Raw genomic sequence first — 23,937 nt, 5'->3', positions numbered from 1 at the left:
GTGTTCAATTCTTTGTCACAATAAAAAGAGCTGCTATAAATATTTTTGTATATATGAATCATTTTCCTCTATCATATCTCTTTGGGATGCTATATTACTAGCAGGATCATTGAGTCAAAAGGTATGTACAGTTTAATAGTTTTTTTAGACACAATACAAAATTGTTTTATAGAATAGTTTAGCGAGTTTACAACTCTACCAAATACAGTTATTTTTTTACATCCTTTCTACCCTGTTATTTTTCTTTTTCTTTCATTTTAGTCAATTTGATGGGTATGGGGTGTAACTCTGAGTTGTTTTAATTTGCATTTCTCTCAATAATAATGATTAAGAATACTGTTCATATCTATGGATGATGAAAGATTTATGACAACAGGAGACAGAACGGATCACAGGAGGTAAAGTGGATAATTCTGATTATATAAAATTATCACAACTTTCAATAATCATATAGACAGTACTCTTCCATGCTCCTCTAATTTCTTTATGTATAAATCATATATCTATTATGAGTTTATCTAGGGATATGGTATGAGTTGTTGATCTATATTAAGTATTTGTCAGACTACCTTCCAGTTTGACCAATAGTATTTATCAAATATCCCAATAGCTGTGATCTTTGGGTTTATAAAATAATAGTTTATTATGTTCATTAATTTCTGAATATTTAAGGCTCAATCTTTTCCATTTATTGACCACTCTGTTTCTTATTCAGTACCAAACTGGTATTGATGATTAAAGCATTGTACTACTGTTAATTCTAGGCTCTTCTCCACATTTTTTTCTTCAAAGATTCCCTTGACATTCTTGTCCTTTTGTTCTTCCAGATGAATTTCATTTTTATTTTTCTAGCCCAATAAAATATTCTTTGCTAGTTTGATTGTTATGGCCCTGAATAAATAAGCAAATATAATTTAGGTATTATTGTCACTTTTATTATATTGACTTAGCCTACCCATGAGAAACTAATATTTCTCCAGGTATTTATTTATGTGAAGTGTGTTTTGTAATTATTTTCATATAATTTCTACATGTGTCTTGGCAGGCAGAATCCCACATCTTTTATATTATCTCTAGTTATTTTAAATGGAATTTCTTTTTCTGTCTTTTCCTCCTGAGATTTGCTGGTAATTTTAAACAGAGATGCTGATGATTTATGTTGATTTATCCTGCAATTTTGCTGGCATTGCTAATTGTTTCAACTGTTTTTAGTTTACTCTCTAGGGTTCTCTAAATAAGCATACCATTTGCAAAAAGTGATAGTTTTGTTTCCTCATTACATACGCTTATTCCTTCAATATCTTTTTCTTGTCTTATTGAAAAATATTTCTAACGCTAGGTGATAATGCAGACCTCTGATATTATTGAAAAAATTTCTAGCTAATCTCCATTACATATAATGTTAGATGTTGGTTTTAAATATATATTACTTCATATTTTAAGAAAAGATCTGTTTATTCCTATGTATTCTAGTGTTTTTAACAGGAATAAGTGCTGTATATTGTCAAAAGTTTTTTTCTGCATCTATTAAGGTAATCATAACATTCTTTTTAATTTTTTAAATTACTGATATAATTAAATAAGCTTAATAGTCTTCTTAATGTTGATTCATTTCTTTATTGCTCATATGTATCCAACCTAATCATAAGTGTATGATCTTAGTGACATATTGTTGATATTTCATGGCTAATATTTCTTTTTTTGCATCAACATTCATTAGAGAAATTGGGCTACAAAATTATTTCTCTATTTTGGCTATTCCTGGTTTAGGTAATAGAAGTAATTTGGGAAAACCTCCACTTACCTTTTTTTCTCAATTTATATGACATTATATTTAATTGTTCTTTAAATATTTTAATACACTTCATCCACAAATTTATTCATGGCTTTTTCATTTATTTTTTTAGATGAGGTTCTTTAAGTGTTCTATTTCCTTTCTTGTTAATCCAGAAAACATATTTTTAGAAATATTTTAAATTCATAATATTAGTTTTATTGGCATATAATTGGAATAAAAATGGTCCTGATATTTGTTTATATTATATCTCCCTTGGTTGTGATTTCATTGTTTTCATTTGTGACACTTATAATTTGGGTTTCCTTTTTTCTTTATCTTTAGTTAGATTAACCAAAGGTTTCTCTATTTTATAATTTTTAAACAGCTGAGCTTTATTTATTACTTCTTTTTTACTTACAATTTTAATTTTTTTTTTTGTTTTTCAGGATTCCTATTCTGTTACTTTAATTGGGGGTGTTTTATTTTTCCTAGAGTTTATCTTTGTTGTTTGTTGTTTTTTGTTTGTTTTTGTTGGATGTTTGTTTTTTGTGGGGGTTTTGGTGTATGTCCAATTTTTTGTTCTGTTCATGTTCTCTTTGGTGCCTTTAATAATATAAAAAATTTCCTAAGTACTGCTTTGGTTTACAACCCAGAAATTATTATGTATTGTTTTGTTATTATTATTATTAGCTTTAAGAAAATATTGGTTGTTTCTATGATTTCTTCTTTGATCCACTCTTTCTTTATGATCAGATTATTTAGTTTCTAATTAATTTTAATCTATGCTTCAAAGGCCCTTAGTTGAATGTAATATTATTAAATTATGGTCAGAAAAAATAATGCTTGTGCTTTTCTGCATTTGTTTGTAAGGTATATATGTCATACTACATGGCGACATTTTGTGAAGGTATTATGCACAGCTAAGAAAAAAGATTAGTACTTTCTATTCCCATTTAATATTATTTAGTGTTCTAACATATCTAACTTTTCTTAAATTCTATTGATCTCTTTAATTTTTTTGTTGTTTATTTAAATTTATCTAGGTCTACAAGAGATTGATTACATTTCCCCACTATTACAGTTTTTCTATTTCTTTTTATATTCATTTAACTTTTACTATAAAAACGTGAATGCTTTGCCATTTAATGAGGCTTTGATATCAATTTAATATTTTTAAACCATTTATCAAAATGTAGTTTGCCTGTATATGTCTTTTAATTGGTTCATTTTCCCTAATCTGAGATCCTGATTGCAACTCCTGCTTTTTTTTTTTTTTAAACTTTCACTGAAGCATAATAGAGCTTACCATCAGTCTCTTATTTTAACCATATGTATATCCTCATTCAGATGTTTTTCTTATAGAAAATATATTGCAAAATCTAGTTTCTAATATTTTCTGTCATCCTCTTTAATTTGAGCATTTCATTCCATTCACATTCACAGTTATGACTTCTGACTTTGTATTTACCTTAATCCTATTCTCATATTTAACATTCTCTTGCTGCCCTGTTCTCCTCATGAACATATTTTACTTTTGACTCCTGCCTACATTAATCTACTCTTCCTCTTCCCCTCCACCACCATCCATTTCTTCTAACCACTTTTACAAATATGTCACTGTTGGGCAAGATGAATTTCTGAACCTATGTATATGTGTATCTTTCTCTCTTTGAACAAGCTCAGATAGGAATGGGGTTCAACTGTTGCCTATCCCCCTCCATTCTCTCCTCTATTGTATAAATAAATTCTGCTGCATACTATTTGTGAGATAATATCCCCATTCATTCTCTCCTTTCCCCTCTCCTAGTAAATCCCCCTTTCTCATATGTCTATTCTTTTGAGATGATCATAGACTAACACCTCAGGCTTCTATCTTAATAAACTCCTCAGACTTTTGTTGGTGATAAAGTTCTGAAGTTATATGTATCATTTTTCTTATAAAATTGTAAACAGTTTAATCTCTTTTAGTCCCTTATGATTTCTCACTCATGTTTATCTAGTTATTGCTTCTCCTGTATCTCATGTTTAAATGTTAATTTTTTTTCATTTAGCTTTCTTCTGTCCTTTAAGAGTGCTCAAAATTTTCTATTTCACTAAGTATCAATTTTTCCTCCAAAGAATTATAATCAGTTTTGCTTAAGTATAATCCTAATTTCTTTGGTTCTGGAATATTATAATTTAAGCCCTCTATCGCTATGTAATTATAGATGCCAAATCTTATGTGACTATTCTGGCTATGATTCTTATTACTTTAATTCTTTCTTTCTTGATGCTTATAGTTTTTCATCTTTGATATGGGCATTATGGATTTGGGCTATATTTTCCTGGGAGCTTTTATATTGGGATTACCTTTCAGGTGATAATCAATATTTTTTTTTTTTATATTTCTACTTTGCTCTCCATTTTGAAGATATCTGGGCAGGTGTCTAAATTTTTTTGTCTATAGTTTTCAGATAGTCCATGAATTCTTAAATTATCTCTTCCCCATAAATTTTCCAGTTCAATTATTTTTTCCTATGAGATATTTCACATTTTCTTCTATTTTGTCAGTCTTTTGACTTTATTTTATTGTTTTTGATATTTCATGATGTCCTTAGCTTCCATCTTGCCAATTCTAATTTTTAAAGAGTTATGTTATTCTGTGAGATTTTTTTTTACCTCTTTTACCACTTGTACAACTCTAAATTTTAAGGGATTGTTTTCTTCAATATTGTTTTGTCTCTTTGGTTGTTATTGATTTTCAGTCATGTTCAACTCTTTATGAAATTTTATTGGCAGATATATTGGTGTGGCTTACCATTTCCTTATCCAATTCATTTTATAAATGAGGAAATTGAGGTCAGTAGGTTGTCACCCACCCAGAATCACATCGTTAATAAGAATCTGACCTTTTTTTTTTTTTTTTTTTTTTTTTTTTTTTTAAGGCATTTGCGATTAAGTGACTTGCTCAGGGTCATATAGCTATTAAGTGTCTGAGATTGGATTTGAACTCAGATCCTCCTGACTCCAGGGCTGGTGGTCTATCCACTATGCCAATTAGTAAGAGTCTGAAATCAAATTTAAATTCAGGAAGATGTTCTTCCCAACTCCAGGTTCTCACTCTGTTCATGGTACCACCACCTATCTGCACACAAAATCTTTTTAACAAAGTTGTTAATAAATTAGTTTATTTGTTAGTTTTGGATTCTGTTCACTGCTTGGGGGCATGTTTAACCTTAGTTTCTGTCTCTTTGTGATCTATTGCTTTCACAGTTCAGTTTGAAGACCTATAAGTGTTCAATATTCTCAAGATGGTATGATTTGAGGAGAGATCTGTTCATTGCCCAGATATGCTATCCTCAGTTCTCCTGTCCATCTTCATTCTTACCTATACTCATGAAATAAAAATATCTAGTAGATGATATATTGGATTAGGCTCTTCTTAAAGTCATAAAGTCATTAGGCTCTTCATAAAGTCATGACAAGTAACCTTTGTCAAATTTCTTTGAAAGTCACACATCTGGGAGGGTCCTCATTTCCCTACTTGTCCTATAAGGCTTGGATGCTTAATACCCTCCTTCCCAAGCCTGTTGTCATAATAATGGAAGTTTGAATAATTTTTTAACTCTATGTGAAAAGATCCAATATAAATACAGGGAATTACTTTCACAAAACAAAGTAAATCTCACATATATTCTCTCACGTTCTAATATACACAATGATATTGATGATCATGCACAGAGGAAAAAAGCATTCAGGTGAGAAAAGGAGAATGGTATCCACTGTTAACCTTTCATTAATTAGTTGTGAGACCTTGGCCAAGACCCTTAATCTCTCTAATTCTCAGTTTATTTATTCATCCCAATATTCAACCCAATAAGAGGGTTTAAAAAAGTTGATCTCTAAAATTACTCTTAGCTTGAAAATCTATGGTTTTATGATTCTGATAAATTTCAAAAGTCAAAATGTGTCATAACATAATTCAAGAAAGATATTCTGACATTCTGAAGACCTAAATTAATCCGCTGTAGTGCTAAAATTTCATTTATACTTTGGCAGGGAAAATGATAATATGTGAGGGTCAGTTCTAACTTTAAAGTAAAAGATTTACAACATGACCCTGTTTTTAGAATGCAGAATATCAATAACAGAAGAGAACATGGGGAAAAGATAACACTGAACACCTGACCAAAGACCACTCAATGGAGAGAAAAACTAAGAAAAAAAATTTATCTGGAATACTGGAATAAGACTTATCCTCCTCCTAAGCAGAATAGGAATATTTATTATTAATATATACCAACTACTTTCATTTATTTATTTATTGAGGGGGGTAGGGGGTGAGGCATTACATAGTTAATAAGTATTAAGTGTCTGAGGACACATTTGAACTCGGATGTTCCTGATTCCAGGGCTCTATCCACTGTGACATTTAGCTGCCCCACAGACTGACTACTTTAAATACTTGAGTATTTAGGCAGTAAACTCAATCAATGAGTGTCATTCCAAGGCACTGCTCACTACATAAAGCTGAGTTAGTGTAACTGTGATAAGCCTATCTCTATTGAGAAGACCCACTTCAGCAGCCACAGGAACTGATTCTGTGTTCTCTAGGATGCCAGCCCATGAAAAAAGATATTTGTCCAATATAAGCTTGATGCTGCTGTCTTAATATGTAAGTTCTATCATTTCACCACTGCTCTCAGATGACAGAAAGGCAATACTGATTTTATATCAAAAGAGCCTTTAGAGAAAGTATGATTACTAAAAATGAATACTAAAAGTATAAATACATTTGTGTTTAGAAGACATTTTTGGATAGATTGAGGAGAGGAGCTCTCCTAAACTTCATCATATAATATTTTTTCTACTCAGAAATGAAAATACTGAATCTGCAGGATTGACTACATCAACAGAGATAGCACAAATGTGATGTCATTGAGTTGAATCTAATAAAATGAAAAATCAGAGAAATTATACATTATGATTCTCTGAGACATCATAAACCTGGCACAGATTTGCCTGAATCCTATATGCTATTTGAGACAAATCAAAAATATTGTCCTGGGTCCAATTGAGTATATTCTCAGCCATGAGTGTGTAAGGTCAGTCATAACCATTCTGAAAGATGGATCCAATGAGATGTTACCATGGTGACATAAAAATTACACAGGGAGAAGTGGCTGACTTACTTGCCATTGATGACGCCATCTGGGTTCAGCATCGGGATAATCTTGAAAATGAAGTTTTCCCTCAGGAGCTCAGCAATGGGGTCTCTACTTATAAGGAACTCTAACGTCCCCTTCATTACCCAGCTAGAATTGCTCTCTCCTGGGTGAACGCGAGCGACAATCACATGATAGGGACGCTGTCCTGAAAATAAAACAAATAAATGTATGAGTAAATGAACAGATGGATAGATGGATAGACAGACTAACAAACAGACAAAGATGTACAGATGGATGGACGGATGAATAATCTAACTTGCTTGGTTTCTACGACCCCAGTATTGCAACTGTGACTTAGAGACACGTACCAACAGACAATTCCTAAAAATCAAATCTGATCTGAATAATACTAGCCCATATTCACAGAACACTTGAAAGACAGGAAATTACTTTCTTTACAACAGGAAAGGCAGATAGTATAAGGATTAAGAAAGAAAGAAAGAAAGAAAGAAAGAAAGAAAGAAAGAAAGAAAGAAAGAAAGAAAGAAAGAAAGAAAGAAAGAAAGAAAGAAAAAAGAAAACCAGGATTTTATAGGTCATAGAATAATAGGCATAAAGCAAGAATGGACCTCAGGTCTCATCTAGTACATCCCCTCACTTTATACATAGGAAAATAAGACAAAAAAAGGTAAAGCAAAGAATCTGTCACCTAGGTATTAATTATCAAAAATGGCATTTGCACTGAAACCCTCTGACTCCAGAGCCAGATATCTTTCCAGGGTAGATCGTGGATTGAAATTTGCCTGCCCTCTTCTAAGTAATTCTTCACAGACATTAGACTTCTTCTAACCAAGTCTCTAGATTCTCTAATGTGCTTTCTATTATACTACATGTGTGTATATATAAGTATATATTTTCATGTATATACTTTAACATATATATTTCTTAACCATATCTAGTTCCATAGTCCATAAAAACTTGGAATAAGGTAGAAAATAGCATCCAGGCCAATATCTAGTATAAAAATTGCCTATATATGAAAGCAGGGAGCTAGAATCTGTCTTTATACCCAATCCATAATAATAGGACAGGAAAAATTAATTTTTACATAGTATGAAGTACTTAGCATGAAATGATGTATGCAACAGCACTTTGTCAACTTTAAAAGTTACTTTATTAGTATTATTGTTAATAATCATAATAATACTAGCTAAGCTATATATAGTACTTTAGGTTTACAGATCATTTTATATATGTTATCATATTTTGAGCTTCTCAACAAACTTAAAAGGCAAGAGGTATTGTTATCATCTTACAGAAGAGAAAACCAAAAATTGGGTGAAATTTACTGATTTATCCAACTGATTTATCACATATTTAGAAAATATCTGAACAGGATTCCAACTCAAGATTTCTTAATTCCAATTACCCACCACGCCACCTACATACCTATAAACATGAATTACTATTTTAATTGTCTTTATTTTCATTCTCTTTTTCCCCCAGAGGAATTCAGTTAAAAATAGTATTAGCATGGGTCACTAGCCTACTTTTATCCTATACTGTCCTACATTTTGGGCAACCAGGTGATGCAGGAGATAGAGCACTGGACCTAGAAGATCTGAGTTGAACTCCAAACCCAGCCACTATTTGTGCGACTCTGGGCAAGTCATTTCATCTGTTTGTCTCTGTTTTCTCATCTGTAAAATGGGGAAAACACACACACACACACACATACACACACACACACATATATATATAGACAGATAGTAGGGAGATAGAGATAGAGATATATGTGTATATCTGTGTATGTATATACATGCACAACACATATACACACATAAATAATAGAACCTTATTGTGTCTTGCTTTCTAAAGCCCCCAAGTTGGGGTGACAAAACCTGTCAGTGCTTTCTAGAGCCCTCACACTGAGTTGATTAAGATATACCTTCCTAATGGAGAAGTGATGAGGCAGGACTACTGAGGATGGTAGAAAAATGGAGTCTGTTTATTTCAAGGACTTTCCTTTTTATATAATGTAACAAAACCAACACTGTGCACATGGGACCACATAAACAACTTGCTATTGTATGAAGTTTGCCCCGTGGTATCACTCTTCCACCTGGTGTCACTCTGCTTCAATCTCAACACAGGTTGTCACTGTCTCCTGATTCTCAGGAAGGCTGAGAGATGGGGAGCCAAACCAGACATTGTCAGCAGGTTCCCTCTGGGCTGAAGGATCCTATACCTCACTCAGAGTTCCCCCACTGACTGTTACCCTCTATATCTCGCCCTTTCTTTTGTTTTAATTGAAGCAGGTATATACCAGTGGTTAAATCATGTTACCATGGGAGGAATCACAGAGGCAAGTCGTAATATCATATAAGCAAGTAGTAACATAACAATATGAATAAACAAAATACAATAAAGATTTCCATGAGTCCCAGAAGGAAGGTGTAAAAATAATTATCAATTCACAACCATATATACACCTCCTTCAACAGCCAAGAAAAAGTCCAAAAGCAATCTATTATCTATTATTTCATGTGCCAGGGAATCCAATGATTCCTGCTGGTTTTAAAGTCCTGCATCAGTCTTATTGAGAATCATTTCTGATGTTCATGAGTACACAAAGGGTTAACTGCCAGGCTCCTTCAGTAGTGGGCACAGTCAGCGAGGAAACCACCCTATGCCTCCTAGATCTTTCCCTTTGCCATCTCTCTCTGATGGACAAGGCAGACACAGCTCATTGGCACCCATCGGGTTCTTTTTCCATCTACTGAGATACAAGCAAACCCTCGCCCCCAAGCAGTTAGCCTATCTGGTCCCTTCTATTCACCACTTTCTTGATCTCTTCACATCACATGGCGATTATCTAAAGATAGTGGAGCTGCTCGCACTGGACACTGCCCTTCAGATGGGTTATAAAACCTGTTTGCTAGAGCCAGTGCATCTCTATCAAAAATAAAAAATAAAAAATAAAACAATACATAATGTTAAATTTAGACTTTCTCTAGGATTATCAGTGGCTCTCCCTCTCTTTTATTTTTGGAGTGTCTTGACCCTAAATTCTGTTGTTGGGAGTCAAAATCTGGATAAATATCACCAAATTGCATTTCAGTAGGCCTGAATTTTTTCACTGATTAAGAAACATTGTTCCACCCACACCAGTGTATTAATTTCCATTGAATGGGAACAGGTGAGAGTGCTGACAGACCTTCTACAGCAGCCTTGCCTAAAAAGGAAGTACTTAATTGTTTTCTAATTGTTATAAAATGTTTCTTCCCCATAGATTGATGGGGAACCTTTTTTTTTTTTTTTTAAACACTAAAAAATTTAGGAGCAAAATCCCCTGCTCCATTCCCAAACCTCCATCCCAAAGGAGCAGCATCAAATTCAACTGGTGGTACTGATGGTGTCACTGCCCCTCCCACTACTCCTCTTGCCCATGAAGGCGGAGTTGAGGGAGGATAGCCATGCTCAGGTATAGGCTGAATTGAAAATGAGCTTTGAAGGTGAAAAGCAAGCTCCTCAGCAAAGTACTTAAAGGTACTTAATTCCCTTTCTGCCCCAAAGGCAATAGTACTTAAGATACTTAATTCTCTTTTCTCCCAAATGGCAGTGCCCTGCAGATGTCCTAGAGAAGTAAAAAGCAAAATAAATCAATAAAATGCTAAGAAAAAAAAAAAAAAAAAAAAAACTTCCTTAGGTCTGTCTCAGGTGCTATATTTCCCAGGGGTTTGGGCGCCAACTATCTGCTTGCTTTTCTCCCCATTCTTCCTTATCTGGCTGTCCAAGTTAAAATCTTTCCTCTTTTTAAAACTTGTGGGATTCCTTAATCCATTGTATTCAGTTAGTTGTTCTCGCACTAATTTCCAAATCTCTGGCTCCAGATTCTCCTTACAAAGCCACAGAGATGTACACTCCAGAGCATCTGAGAACCCAGTGATCTGCTTCTGAGTTACCAACAAACCTTACTTCTCTGCTAACCTAACTAAGCCTGACTCATACTTCCCTCTGGAGGGAGGCTCTTTTCTTGGTATTTGCCTCATTTAGGTTGAAAAACAAAAGTGACTAAATTAGCCCTTACCAATTTTCCCACTTGCCCATTTCTATACTTAGCCTTCTGGGTCATGGGTACTTCTCCACTGAACTGGCCAATTGCTTCAGTTGAGCTGATTTATACAGGACTTCACCTAGAGCCTCATGTTGGGCACCAAATGTTGTGTCTTGCTTTCTAGAGCTCCCAAATTGACAAAATATAACATTGCTTTCTAGAGCTCCTACACTGGGGACATTAAAATATACCTTCCTAGTGGAGAAATGATGAAGCAGGACTCTTGAGGATGGTGGGAAAATGGAGTCTGTTTATTTCAAGGACTTTCCTTTTTATATAATGTAACAAAAGCAACACTGTGCATGTGGGACTATACAAACAGCTTGCTATTGTACATAGTTTGCCACCCAGTATCACTCTGCTTCAATCTCAACACAGGTTGTCACCGGCCCCTGACTTCTCTGGAAGACTGAGAGCCCTTAGGGGAGATGGGGAGCCGAACCAGACATTGTCAGCAGGTTCCCTCTGGGTTGAAGGGTCTTATATCTCACCCAGAGTTTCCCCACTGACTGGGACCCTCTATAGACCCTAACTCCCAAGTTTGTTGTAAGAATGGATTAAGATAATAATTGCAGAATGCTTAGGATAATGTCTGCTATTTAGTAAGTGTTTTACAAATAATAGTACAAAATGTTAGCTATTTGCATTTAATATTTTACAGATTATTGCCCAGGTAGATTTAAAAATGGCTCTTTAAAAATGAATAAAAGTCTTCAGATTTAAGCACATCTCTCATAGGCTCATTGAAAGCACATTTGGGATAGGAGCACAGAGTTGTTATACATAACATTATGTTCCCTCATAATTTTTATTTCTTCTCCTAAATCTTTGCATTTTGAAAATTCTTCATCCCATATAGATTGGCAATTAGGAGAACTAGCTATGATAATATATATTTAAAATATTCACAATTTCCCCAGAATGATTATTATAACAAAGCTATTAGATAATAGTTTCTATGTAATAATGGTATAATTCTAGCCCTTTTCCCTCTTTCTCAAGAATTTTTTAAGGTCTTTATTTGTAGTATAGAAATTTGTCATCTATTACTTTATGACAGTGAGCACCTATTCCATATTCTAACAACCAGGGCACTTTTTGCTGACTTTTTGAGAAGCCAAGCCAATAAACAAGCACCTGGTATATGTTAAGCACTAGGGATTTTAAAAATTATAAATATTTCCTGCTCTCAAGGAGTTCACAGTCTAATGGGGACAACAAATGTGTCCAAGCAAGGTATAGATAGGATAAATTGGTGATCATTAATAGAGAGAAAACAGTAACAGAAAAGAAAATTAGAAAATGCTTCTTTTAGAAAGGAGGATTTTTTTTTCCCCCGGGATTTAAAGGAAATAAGGAAAGTCAGGAGGAAGAAATGAAAAGGGAGAGAATTCCAGGCATGTGTGATAGCAAAGAAAAATGCATGAAATTTAGATATGGAGTTTCTTGTTTGAAGGAACCAACAAGGCTAGTGTCAGTAGATTCCACATAGAGCACATAAAGGAAACTAATATGCAAAAAAGAAAAAAAATGAAAAGAAATGAGGTTAAAAGGATTTTAAAAGCTAATTTTTGTGTGCATGGTATATTGCATAGTTGCCATAATTTCCAGTACAATTATAATAATCATCAGCATCTTCATTCTAGGTATAGAATAGGAATAAATATTATACTGGTATGTTCATGGAATAGAGTTCTTGATATTCCACTGTCCTAAAAAGGCAGGTGAAGTATCTACTCAACTTCCAAACACAAACAGCAGCCCTTGGTGAGGAAAAAAAAAAAAAAAGCAAGAGCCTTTTTGCTAGTATTTAATTAGATCTATTTAAGCACCTACTATGTGCTCAACTATGTTAAAAGCTTAGAATATAAAACAAGAGTGAAACAGTACTTAATCTCAAGGAGTTTATATGCTAGTGAGGTAATCATCATGTCCACATATAGGTATGTACCATACATATACAAAGCAGATAATCTTGGATGAAGTTGGGAAAGAAACTGTCTTAGGCTCTCATACAGAATGAAATATGATTTAAATTGTAAAGGGAATCAGGAATTCTAAGAAGTGAAGGAAAGGAAGGAAGGTATTATTTTTCTTGGTGGCAATCATTGCAAAGCTTTAAAGACAAATTGTGTGTTTCATGGAGAGAAAAAGAGTAAATATAGCTGAACCATAAAGTGAATAAAGGAGAGAAATATGCAATATTGTCAGAGGGAGAGAAGAGAGCTAGAGTATGAAGAACTTTAAGTTCCAAAAAGAGAATTTCCTATGTGATTTGAGAGATAATATGGAGTTACTATATCCGATTGAGAAAGATTTGCACCATGGTCAGAACTTGAATTTAGAAAATTCATTTTGGTGGCTATGCACAGTGTGAATTAGAGTACAATGAGTTATGAGTAATATCTCTCAAAATATGAATAAATATGAACTTGTACCATATGGCTTCTCTGCCTTAAGATATAAGCTATATGACTATAGGGTCAATGTCTTCTATTCTATGTAAAGATGCCAAAACTATCTTTACTTAGGAAACTAATTAAAATGTTTTGGTGATGAATAAGTGAACAAAAGGGGGGGGGGGGGAATTTATTGAGTGCTTAATATGTGCCAAGCATTATGCTAATAGAGCACAGTAGCAGCAGAAAGGAGGAGGGAGAAGAGAAGAAAGAAGAAGAGAAGGAGGAGAAGGAAGAGGAGGAGGAGAAAAAAGCACATGAAGCAATAGTATAAAACTGTAAGAATGCTGAGAAAGGCAGCGAGATGTGAAGAATGATCTACAGGAAGGTCTGGGGTTGACACTAATTAGATAGTTACAATATGTTGAGTTTGTACTCAATAATTAATTAATCAAAATAACTCAGTCTGAAGTGTTAATGAAAGATTACCTTTTCCTAAGATTATTTCCTTTAGTTCCTATAAGCGTATAAGTACACATACTTGGAGTATTTATTCTGGCATCTGTTACAGAAGTGCTAATTCATATTTGGATATAGTACAGCAAGACAGATGACAAGATATTTGGGATAAATAGCTATATGTGAAGCATGAACTGATGTGATGGCTTGGGACAGGCTGGCTAGAGATCAATCAGGTAAACATTAATTGAGTTTGAATTATATTGAATCATCCACCCATTCAAATAGTTTCTAGTTGTTATAGGACAAATACTTAATGACACAAATAAAGTAGAAGCATGCTGTAGTGCAAAGAATTCGAGAATGAAAGTCAGTCAGCCTGAAGTTGATTTGAGATTTGATTCTGAAACAAGTTATATGACCTTAATTTCTTTGGTTCTCAACTTTCTTCCTACAAAATGATAAAATTGGACTACGTATTCTTTAAGGCCCCTTCCTACTTGTGAAATACCATGGTATTAGTCATAAACTCGGTATTCCTGATAAAATAAAATAATAATAGCAATAATTTATTCACAATTTTAACTACATCTGCAGATAAAAGCAATTACATTCATACATAGGCTTATCTTTAGGTTTATGGATCAAAGATCAATCTGAAAGTCAGGAAGACCTAAATTATGCTTCTGGATTGATGATGATGTGTTTAGGGACTGTTGTATCACTCACAGCAGTTTCCTGTATTCAGTTGCCTCATTTGCAAATTTGAGATAATAATCAACTTTATCACTCAAGTTTGCTAGAAATGTGAATGAAATGTGACTCTGTAGATTATTTGTGTTCTAAATTTAAAACAAAATTTCATCCCTCTTTTCTTTTGTATTAACTATCACACTTAAAAGCAGATTTTATAGGGGTTCTTATCCCCAGTTAACTCTGTGCTAGACAAAATCATGCAGTTCTTTCTATTCTTTCTATCTTCACTTCCCCAACAGTAAAAACTAAAACAAAGAAAATTGGTTCATCTCCTTTGGGAATGAAAAGGATAAGGAGATGAATTGTTAGGTTCCCCCCATACTTTTTTTTTTAATTTCTGGCATCATACCCATGTAACAGGCTCTGGAAAAATTCAGCAAGTTTGATAAAATCAAGGGGAAAAAAAAACAAAAATCTTCCTATTCCATAAGTGAGTTTTTCAGATTAGAGTTTGCTGCCGTTTCAATGCTCTTTATGTGGGAGAAACACATCTATAGTTAACTAGCTGAGCAGAGTTGAATTTAACTAGAGGTAGGCGGTTCTCACTATATTGCCTGCTCCCAGCCATATTTCACTCTTTCTAAAGAAAGCTGTATTGGAACTCCAATAAAAAGCCTGTTGAGAAAGAAAGCAGCTTGATGAATCTGAACCTAATCAGTAGCCTATTTTCAGTTCCATAATTTCATATCAATTTCATTGTGGTGTTTGAACTTTGTTCATTTGCAGCATATTGAACAACAATGTTCCCAGGAAGAAGAAATAAAAAATAACATAAGCTCTTATAAATTTTAGACCCAGAATGAATACTCTCATTGTCTGAAGCAGCACAGTTGCTATTGCCTGGTATGCCTAGCACGATGTAGTATATTAGTCAATAAGCCAAACTCAAGCCATTGCAAAGACATCAACAGCATTCTTTTTTCTTCTTCAGAGGGTCAGATTTATATTTTGTTGCACAGCAAATACACTGCAAAATGATGTGTAGAGTTTTGAGCGTTCTAAAACAGTGAACGGCAAAGAATGATGGTTTGTCACAGAGACAAGCTGCATTTTTTTCATTTCAGATGATTTTCTTCTCTCCCCTTCTTGTGATTTAAGACAGTTTTGCAGTCACAATGCTGAGTTAAACTTATGGGACTGTACAGTCATAGTGGCAAATGGGGCTCCTGAGAACCCATAATGGACACCAAGTGTAAATAGCACACAACACAAATAAATTGTGCTCTTTTTTTGTAATTGACGACTACAGCTTTAATAATGTCTCTCTCTGCTGGAGGTAATAAGATAACAGCCAAAATTAACTAAATCTACCCCAGAGATTAAAAATATCTACAAAGTAGACTACAACTTAGTTCTTTAATTTTGGTATCAATGGTAGTAAACCTTTAATAAGAAAATAAGAATCCAGGCACAGAAAATTGAAGAAATTCTTCAAATGAGTTGAGAAACAATCTAGGGAAATTTTAATTAAAAATTAAGAGATGGTATTATGAAATGCACTGTTCTCCAAACCATATGAATGCTCCTTTCTTCTGCAGACCAAAAGTTATTTTAATTTTATTTAAATGGTTTAGGCTTTAGGACTGCATAATGTATGGTGCATTAGTATTTCATTGATAGGAAACAAGAAAAAATATTAGGAAACAGTTTAATATATTTGAGTAGTGGCAACAGTAATAGAGAGCAACAAAGGAAGGGTTAGGAAAAAGAAAGAAAGAAAGCAACAGGGAAGAAAACTACAAGGGACAAATGGGGAGTAATGGTTGAAAGGGATTATTTTAAGCATGGACTTGAGGAAACAGAGGAGTAAAGTGATTGAGTAGGGAGAAGTCATAGAATAATGACTGTTGATATTAATATTTAACCCAGATTAAGGAAGAAAGTATAGGAAAAGAAAAACTTGTCCAAATGTTGTTGCAGAGGAATCTAGGGAAATAAGTAACTATAGTAGGTAATACCATCAATTCACATTTATGTAATTGCAATAATTCACATGTCTCTAACACTTTGACATTGATCAGTATTTTTTTTCAGTGCAATCTTGAATAGTAGATACCACAAATAATTTTTGCTCTGGTCTTCTGTCTCAGAACTAAGCTCGCTTCATCATTCTCTGGGGTTCCATAGGATTATTTTGAAGGGTTGGAATAGTGTTCTTCTCTACGGTCATTGATTTAAGCACCTCCAAGTTATGTTTCTTCCAAATGGAGATGCCTGTGATCAGCCCTCTTGTTTCATTTAACCATTTAATATCTATTGGATTTTACCAAAAGATATTGATTTCAAAGATATCCAAGAAACATTTCCCCCAGATCCTCCAAGGTATTTTCACTTTCCACCACTTCAATGATGGATTCAGTCAATAGAAGAGGTAAAACTCATAACATAGGCCATTTCCCACAGAACACTGGTATTACCAAGTTGATGTTTTTATTTGGTATTGCATGAATCCTTGCCTTAGCTTTCACTGCACTGTGGTCCATCTTCCCAAGATTAGATTCTCCCATTCTTGTTATGATCTCTCACCTGGATTCTGACTCCCATAGTCCTATGGCTAGCTCCATTAAAATTTCAAAATTCTGAAGTTCAGAAATCCCATTCCCTTCACTAGATTCCAGGATCAAAAGAAGCAAATGAGATAAAATAGGAAGAAGCTGAAATTGAGACATTTTTAATGCCTTTAAAGCTAATCAGAGTCTCTCCTTTACCACATTGTTAGCCAACCAGAGTTAGTTATAAAATGTCTGTATACACACACACACACACACACACACACACACACACACACACACACATCCCAAATTTCTTCACATTTTTTCCTCTGCCCATCACCGTGATTCTCCAAGAAGCCATCCCCTCAGCTTCCTTGTCACAGAGAGCTAGCATCAACTCATCAAACTCATGAGTGTTTTTGCATGCATTGAAGCACCTTTACATACATTTGTGGAAATAGGGTCAGAGGAAATATTTGACTTGTCCAAGATCTCATAGTCACTGTAACAGATTTCAGAACTGAAATTCAAATTTTCTCCTGACTTCCAAGACTTGTCATAATTCCACATAATTACCACTTTCCTAACCATTGTGAGCTATTGAAAATATAATCATCCCCATTTTAAAGAAATTGAGATGTGAAAATTAAATGACTTGCCCATAATCACCAAGATAATAAACAAAGTAGCCAGAAATACAACCATGATCACCTGCTTCTAAATCTAATTCTCTTTCTACCATACTATACTGTCACTAATTAAACTTAAAGGGGCTATGGAGAGTTCTACCTAGAGCTGAACAAGAACAAGAAAGCAATAGATGTAACCAAGGCCTAAAGTTAGAATAATTTGGCCCGCCTCATGACAAACAAGACTCTATGTATAAATGCTAATCATATGTTCACTGTATCAAATTGGATTAAGTAACACAACTTTGTAAGAAAATTGAGGATTTTCAGTGAGGAAGAATTGTGGAGACCATTTGAATGAAGAGCAATAGAAAAAGAAATATAAATTTTATTATTGTGGGACTACAGTCTCATAATAGATTACCTGGCTAGGAAAAGAAAACATAAAGAAGATTGCAGGAAGAACACATAGAAGTGTTAAAGGTTAGAATGAGCTGAAGTTAGCTATGAATGCTAAGGACAACAAAAAGTGTTTTAAACTACTTTGGAGAAGAGAAAAGGATCCAAAAATGAATAAGATTGCTGCTTAGAGTGGGTGGATAAGGATAACAGATGATGGTATGAAAAAAGAACTATTCAAATCTTATTTTGTTTATTTTATTTAATTTTTGCTAAAAATGGTCTTTGGAATAAGAGAGATAGAACAAAAAGAATTAACAGATAGGTGAGGACATGGCAAAAGAGCTTCTATAGGTCCTTGCTTAGTTCAAAATACTATCTTAAGGATTTACAAAATCTGTTGTTAATAACATTACTTATTATAATATGTGGTCTTTGAATGACCCTAGAAAATAAAAGAAACTGGATGGCTTGAAATGGGCTAGTGTTTCCTAATTTTCACAAAAGGAAGAATGGTAGAGGCTCCAACATATTGGCCAATAATTATGACTTTAATTCTTAGCAAACTTCTGGGATGTATGTTCTTCAAAACTCAATGTTCTTAATGAATTCTTCCTTGGTTGCCCAAACAGTTAATTCTCTCCCTCACTAACTACATTTTATTTATTTATCATATGTATTGCATATTTCAATATAAGCATGATTCACTCACCCTTGTAGAATGTAAACTTCTTAAGAAAAAAGACTTTTTTTTTTTCCTTTTTCTATCTCTAGGGCAATAGCAGTGTTTTTCACGTGGTAAGCACTTGCTAAATGTCCAATGGTTAATTCATAGTTAATAAGCATCAAAAAAAGAAAGTGATCATCAAAAAAGAGCTGAAATGGCTTCATCCAATTACTAGAGGAATAATTTCATATTTGACAGGAACTTCTGGGAAAACCAGAAAGTAGTTGGGTATAAATCAGTTTTAGGAGTGTATCTTCCACTATATGCCATAGCTAGTTTCAAATAGCATATATAAAGTTATATCTGAGGAAATTAAAACAGAAAGGAAGGACCTGACTTACAACTATAGCTAAGGTGATACTACTTAAACAACAATTCCACTGTGATCAATGAAACAATAAACATTTATTAAGCACTTATTATGTGTCAGATACTGTGAAAAGTACTTCAGATACAAAAAAAGCAAAAGATAATTTTTCTCAAGGAGCTTACAGTCTAATGGAGGAAACAACATGCAAACAAATATACTATATTTGCAAACTATATGCAAGAGAAATTGGATTTTTGGGGACTTAAAGGAATCTGGAGAAGTCAGAAATCAGGGTGGCTGAGTTAGAATATTCAAGCTTGAGGATAAGTTAAGGAGAGTGCTAGGAACCAAAGTATAGAGTACCTCTTTATGGAACAGCTAAGAGGCAATGTCTTTGGATGAAATACTTCAAGTTAGGAAATAAGGTTTTAAGTAAGAACATTGGAAAGATAGGAGGATCTAGTTTGTGAAGCCTTTGAATATCAAAAAGAGCATTTTATATTTTTTCCTGAAAATAACAGGAAATCACTTTAGTTTACTAATTATGTTATGGAAAGTAGGGAGTTAACTGATCATATCAATATTTAGGAAAATCACTTTAGTAGGGGAATAGAGATTAGATGGAATGGGGAGAGACTTGAAGCAGGCTCTGCACTTAGTGTGGTATCAGTGTCAGAAGAGAGAAAAGGATGTATTCACAAGATGTTTCAAAAATGAATAGGGCAGGCCATGGCAACACATTGGAAAAAGCGGGGAGATTGTGAGAAAGGGATAGAGGAGTGATAAAAGAGTCCATAATAAGGAGTCTAGGATGACTCCTAAATTGCCAGCCTGAGTGACTAAGAGAATGATACTGCCCTCTACAATTATAAGTACAATATAGGGTGAAAATAGTTTAGGAAAAAAGAAATTGTATTCTGTTTTGAACATATTGAGTTTAAGATGTGTGCTAGGCATCCAGTTCAAGATGAGTAAACAAGATAACAGAGTAGGCAAAGGAACTAATGTGTCTCTATACCGCACTGAAGAAATGCTGTCTAGGTTGAGGGGCAGGGGAATGGCAGTAGGGATATACTAATTTAACTGTATTCTGCATTGGAGCACTGTGTTCATTTCTGCTACCACATCTGAGGGAGGATTTTGATCAGATGGAGAATATCAAGAGGTAAGTAAACAGGATAATGAGTAAGCTAAGAAACATATAAATATTGGTTTTTTAAAATTGGTTAAATTTGAAGAAAAAAAATTTTAGATAACTACCTGATAGCTGTATGATCTTATTTAAGTCACCTACCTTGATTGTCTCAGTTTGCTATATATTAAATAAGAATCATGTCATCTACCTCCCAGGGTTTTGTGAGGATCAAATGAGATAATATTTGTAAAGTTTTTTTTTTTTTTTTACAAATATTAAAGTGTTATAAATGCTAGTCATTGCCATCATTTGAAGAACTGACATGTAAAATAGTAATTAGATCTTATTTTGTTTGTCCTTAGAGAGCAAAATTATGAACAGTAGGTAAATACTTTAGGGTTGCACATTTGTTTTAATATAACAAAAAACTTCCTAACAACTACAGTCGTCCACAAGTGAATTGGGATTCTTTGGAAGGTAGAGGCTCACTCCTGGGTTTTTTTTTTTTTTTTCTGTTTTTTTTTTTTTTAATTTTTTAATAGCTTTTTATTTACAAGTTATATGTATGGGTAATTTTACAGCATTGACAATTGCCAAACCTTTTGTTCCAATTTTTCCCCTCCTTCCCCCCAGATGGCAGGATGACCAGTAGATGTTAAATATCTTAAAGTATAAATTAATACACTTTGCTGTACAAAAAGAATCGGACTCTGAAATATTGTACAATTAGCCTGTGTAGGAAATCCAAAATGCAGGCAGGCGAAAATATAGGGATTGGGAATTCAATGTAATGGTTCTTAATCATCCCCCAGAGTTCTTTCGCTGGGCCTAGCTGGTTCAGTTATTGCTCCATTGGAACTTATTTGGTTCATCTCATTGCTGAAGATGGCCAGGTCCATCAAAATTGATCATCATATAGTATTGTTGTTGAAGTATATAATGATTTCCTGGCCTCACTTGTTTTCACTCAGCATTAGTTTGTGTAAGTCTCTCCAAGAGGCTCACTCCTAATCACAGGCTTTCCAGTAGAAACTAAATGATCGCTTAGTGATATTTCAAAACTTCTTGTTGGACAAGACTTCCAACTCTAAAATTCTATGATTCTTTGAGCAAGTTATCTACACAAAATTTGAACATAAAATTTTGATTCTAACATTACCCTATACTACATATATACCCTACTACAGTAGGACAGAAACAAGCCTTAATTAATTAAATTTATACTGTGTAGGCACTGTGCTAAGTCCTTTTCAACTAATAATCTCCTGAGATCCTCACAACCAACCTAGTTGGCCTATGTTACTATTATCTCTATTTTGCATTTAAGGAAATTATGATAGATAGTGGTTAAGTGACTTACCCAACATTACACAATTAGTATGTCAAACTAGTTTTGAATTCAAGTTTTTCTCACCCCAGTCCTAGCTTTCTATTCACTTTACCATCTTGCTGCCTACTATCTATTAAAATATACTGTGCTTCAAAATTGCTTAATTGAAAGTGTGTATGCTGTGTTGGTGGTTATATTACAGAATCTAAGGCATGAACAGGATTGAGAGGAGGGCTTTTAGTCTTCAGAATTAAACCATCACTCCAAGATGATTGAGAAATCAGATACCACTCACTCCTCTGATCCTGTCAGTGTCTCAGTTCAATTGTTTGGGCACTAGAAATAATCAGTCCAAGAAGGGAAACTTCGTAAGACTATCCCTAGCATTTTAAAACTAGTTAAAGAAAATCTGGCAGACAGTAAAAGGGTGCTATGGAACTGTATTATAATATGTGTCAATATACATATGTATACTGCATGAATAAGAATAAGATCATTTGTATTTGTATAGTGCCTTACATTTAACTAAAATATAACCACATTCAATATCTAAGTGAGCTACATAACCAAATTCTGAAGTGGATAGGTCAATAGTGATTCTCTCCATTTCAAGATAAGGAAACTAAAGACCAGAATGTCTCTTTCTTATTGCAATAGAATGCCTTCATTTATAATGGTTTCCCATATATATGTATATTATACACACACACACATATATTTATGTGTATATGTGCTTGTATGTGTGTGTATACCTAAATATTCCTCGTTCCATTTTCTCTCTATTACTATCTGCCACACATTATCATATAGATTAGAAAGAATGATGGGAAAAAATGTTATTACCTTATAAAAGTATTTTCTCATATGATGATCTGCATACTCCAAATAGAATTTTCATACTCTTATTGAAGGCAAAGGAAACTGTTCCCTTTAATAAAACTGTGTTTCCTTTAAGATTATCCTTTTGAAACTGTGTTCCCTTTTGATCTGTGATCCCTTTTGGAATCTGCCCCCCCCCAGATAAGTTATCTTTCGGGATGCCAGACCTTTGATTCAACTAGAAATCTTGGTCAAAAAGCACCCCTTTGAAGTGTTGTTAATTCTAATTGGAGATCTGGGCTGGATATTGTTAAACATCTAGGCCTGGCAACTTTGGCTTCCTTTTCAACCTGAAGCCTCAAGACCCCTTTTAAAGAGCAATTTCCCTAATAGGACTTTACAGAAGGTCCAGAGCAGCTTGCTAGGGCCCTACCGGCATTCTCTTCTCAGTGTCAGCCTCCATTTCCCTAATAGAACTTTGCTACTAAAGAAGTCACTCTCTTAGCAAAACTGGCTTCCTATCCAACAATAAACTTTCATTTTTGCCAATTAATATTTTGGGTTTCATGAATTCTTTCATGAAGAACCTGTGCACTGACTATAAAGGAATTTTAACAACTCTCTGACTGCCACAACCTCATAATAATCACAAAGTAGATAGATCTACCTAGAGTTAGGAAGATTCTAGTTCAAATATACTCTCAAACTCTTTAGCTGTGTTATCCCAAGCAAATTACTTAAACCTCAGTTTGCTCAACAATAAAATGGGAATAATGAACCCTACCTATTAAGGATCAAATAAGATGATATTGGTAAAAGTATTTTAGCAGTATCTGGAACATAATAGGTGTTTTATAAATGTTAGTTATTATTATTATTCGTTTTGAGGTGATATTAATACAACCTTCCTGCAAATGACCTTGTTGATAAGCATAATAATGAAAATAGTCTTTGAATGGAAACAAGAGATCCAAAGGTTACTCAGATATTAACTGGAATTTTGATTTTAATCTTTCTCAGCTTCAACTAAGCTATCTATGAAATAAGAGGTTTGGAAACTTTAAAATAGAGGAGAAGACTTTTTGGACTGACCCAGGAACCTCATTTGGAGTTCTAGCTCTGTTGCTTACTATTTGGAAGAGTCTTATGGAAAGTATTTTAACTTATTGAACAACTATTTCCTTGTTTGTGAAATAGAAAAAAATCTTATTCAGGTCAACTCAAAAACTACTTAACAAGTCATTCCAAGGCATAAAGCACAGAGCTAGGTACAAAAGTTTGGCCTGACCTTTTTCCAATCTGGCAGTTTGAAATGTGGAAGAATGACCTAAAGGTCACATTAGAAATAGAGGCTTCAGGCCTTAATCATCTTATTTGGACCTAGAGAAGGTAGCCTGTCAACGAATAGCCCTATTTTTACTTTTTCCCCTTTTGAGTCTAG

The 23,937-nt window shown here is 33.9% G+C and overlaps 1 protein-coding gene across 1 annotated transcript in view; it reads right to left on the bottom strand.

Annotated features, from left to right (window-relative positions):
- Nucleotides 1–23,937, bottom strand: part of AGBL1 (AGBL carboxypeptidase 1) — a 1,144,955-nt gene that overhangs the window by 739,576 nt on the left and 381,442 nt on the right. The window contains exon 18 of the mRNA XM_051981064.1: nt 6,949–7,129. Coding sequence (XP_051837024.1) covers nt 6,949–7,129 — 181 coding nt within the window. The remainder of the gene's footprint in view (nt 1–6,948; nt 7,130–23,937) is intronic.

This window comes from Antechinus flavipes, chromosome 2 (genome assembly GCF_016432865.1).
Source record: "Antechinus flavipes isolate AdamAnt ecotype Samford, QLD, Australia chromosome 2, AdamAnt_v2, whole genome shotgun sequence".
In the NCBI taxonomy this organism is placed as follows: domain Eukaryota; kingdom Metazoa; phylum Chordata; class Mammalia; order Dasyuromorphia; family Dasyuridae; genus Antechinus; species Antechinus flavipes.
This window is presented reverse-complemented; position numbering and strand designations above follow the sequence as displayed.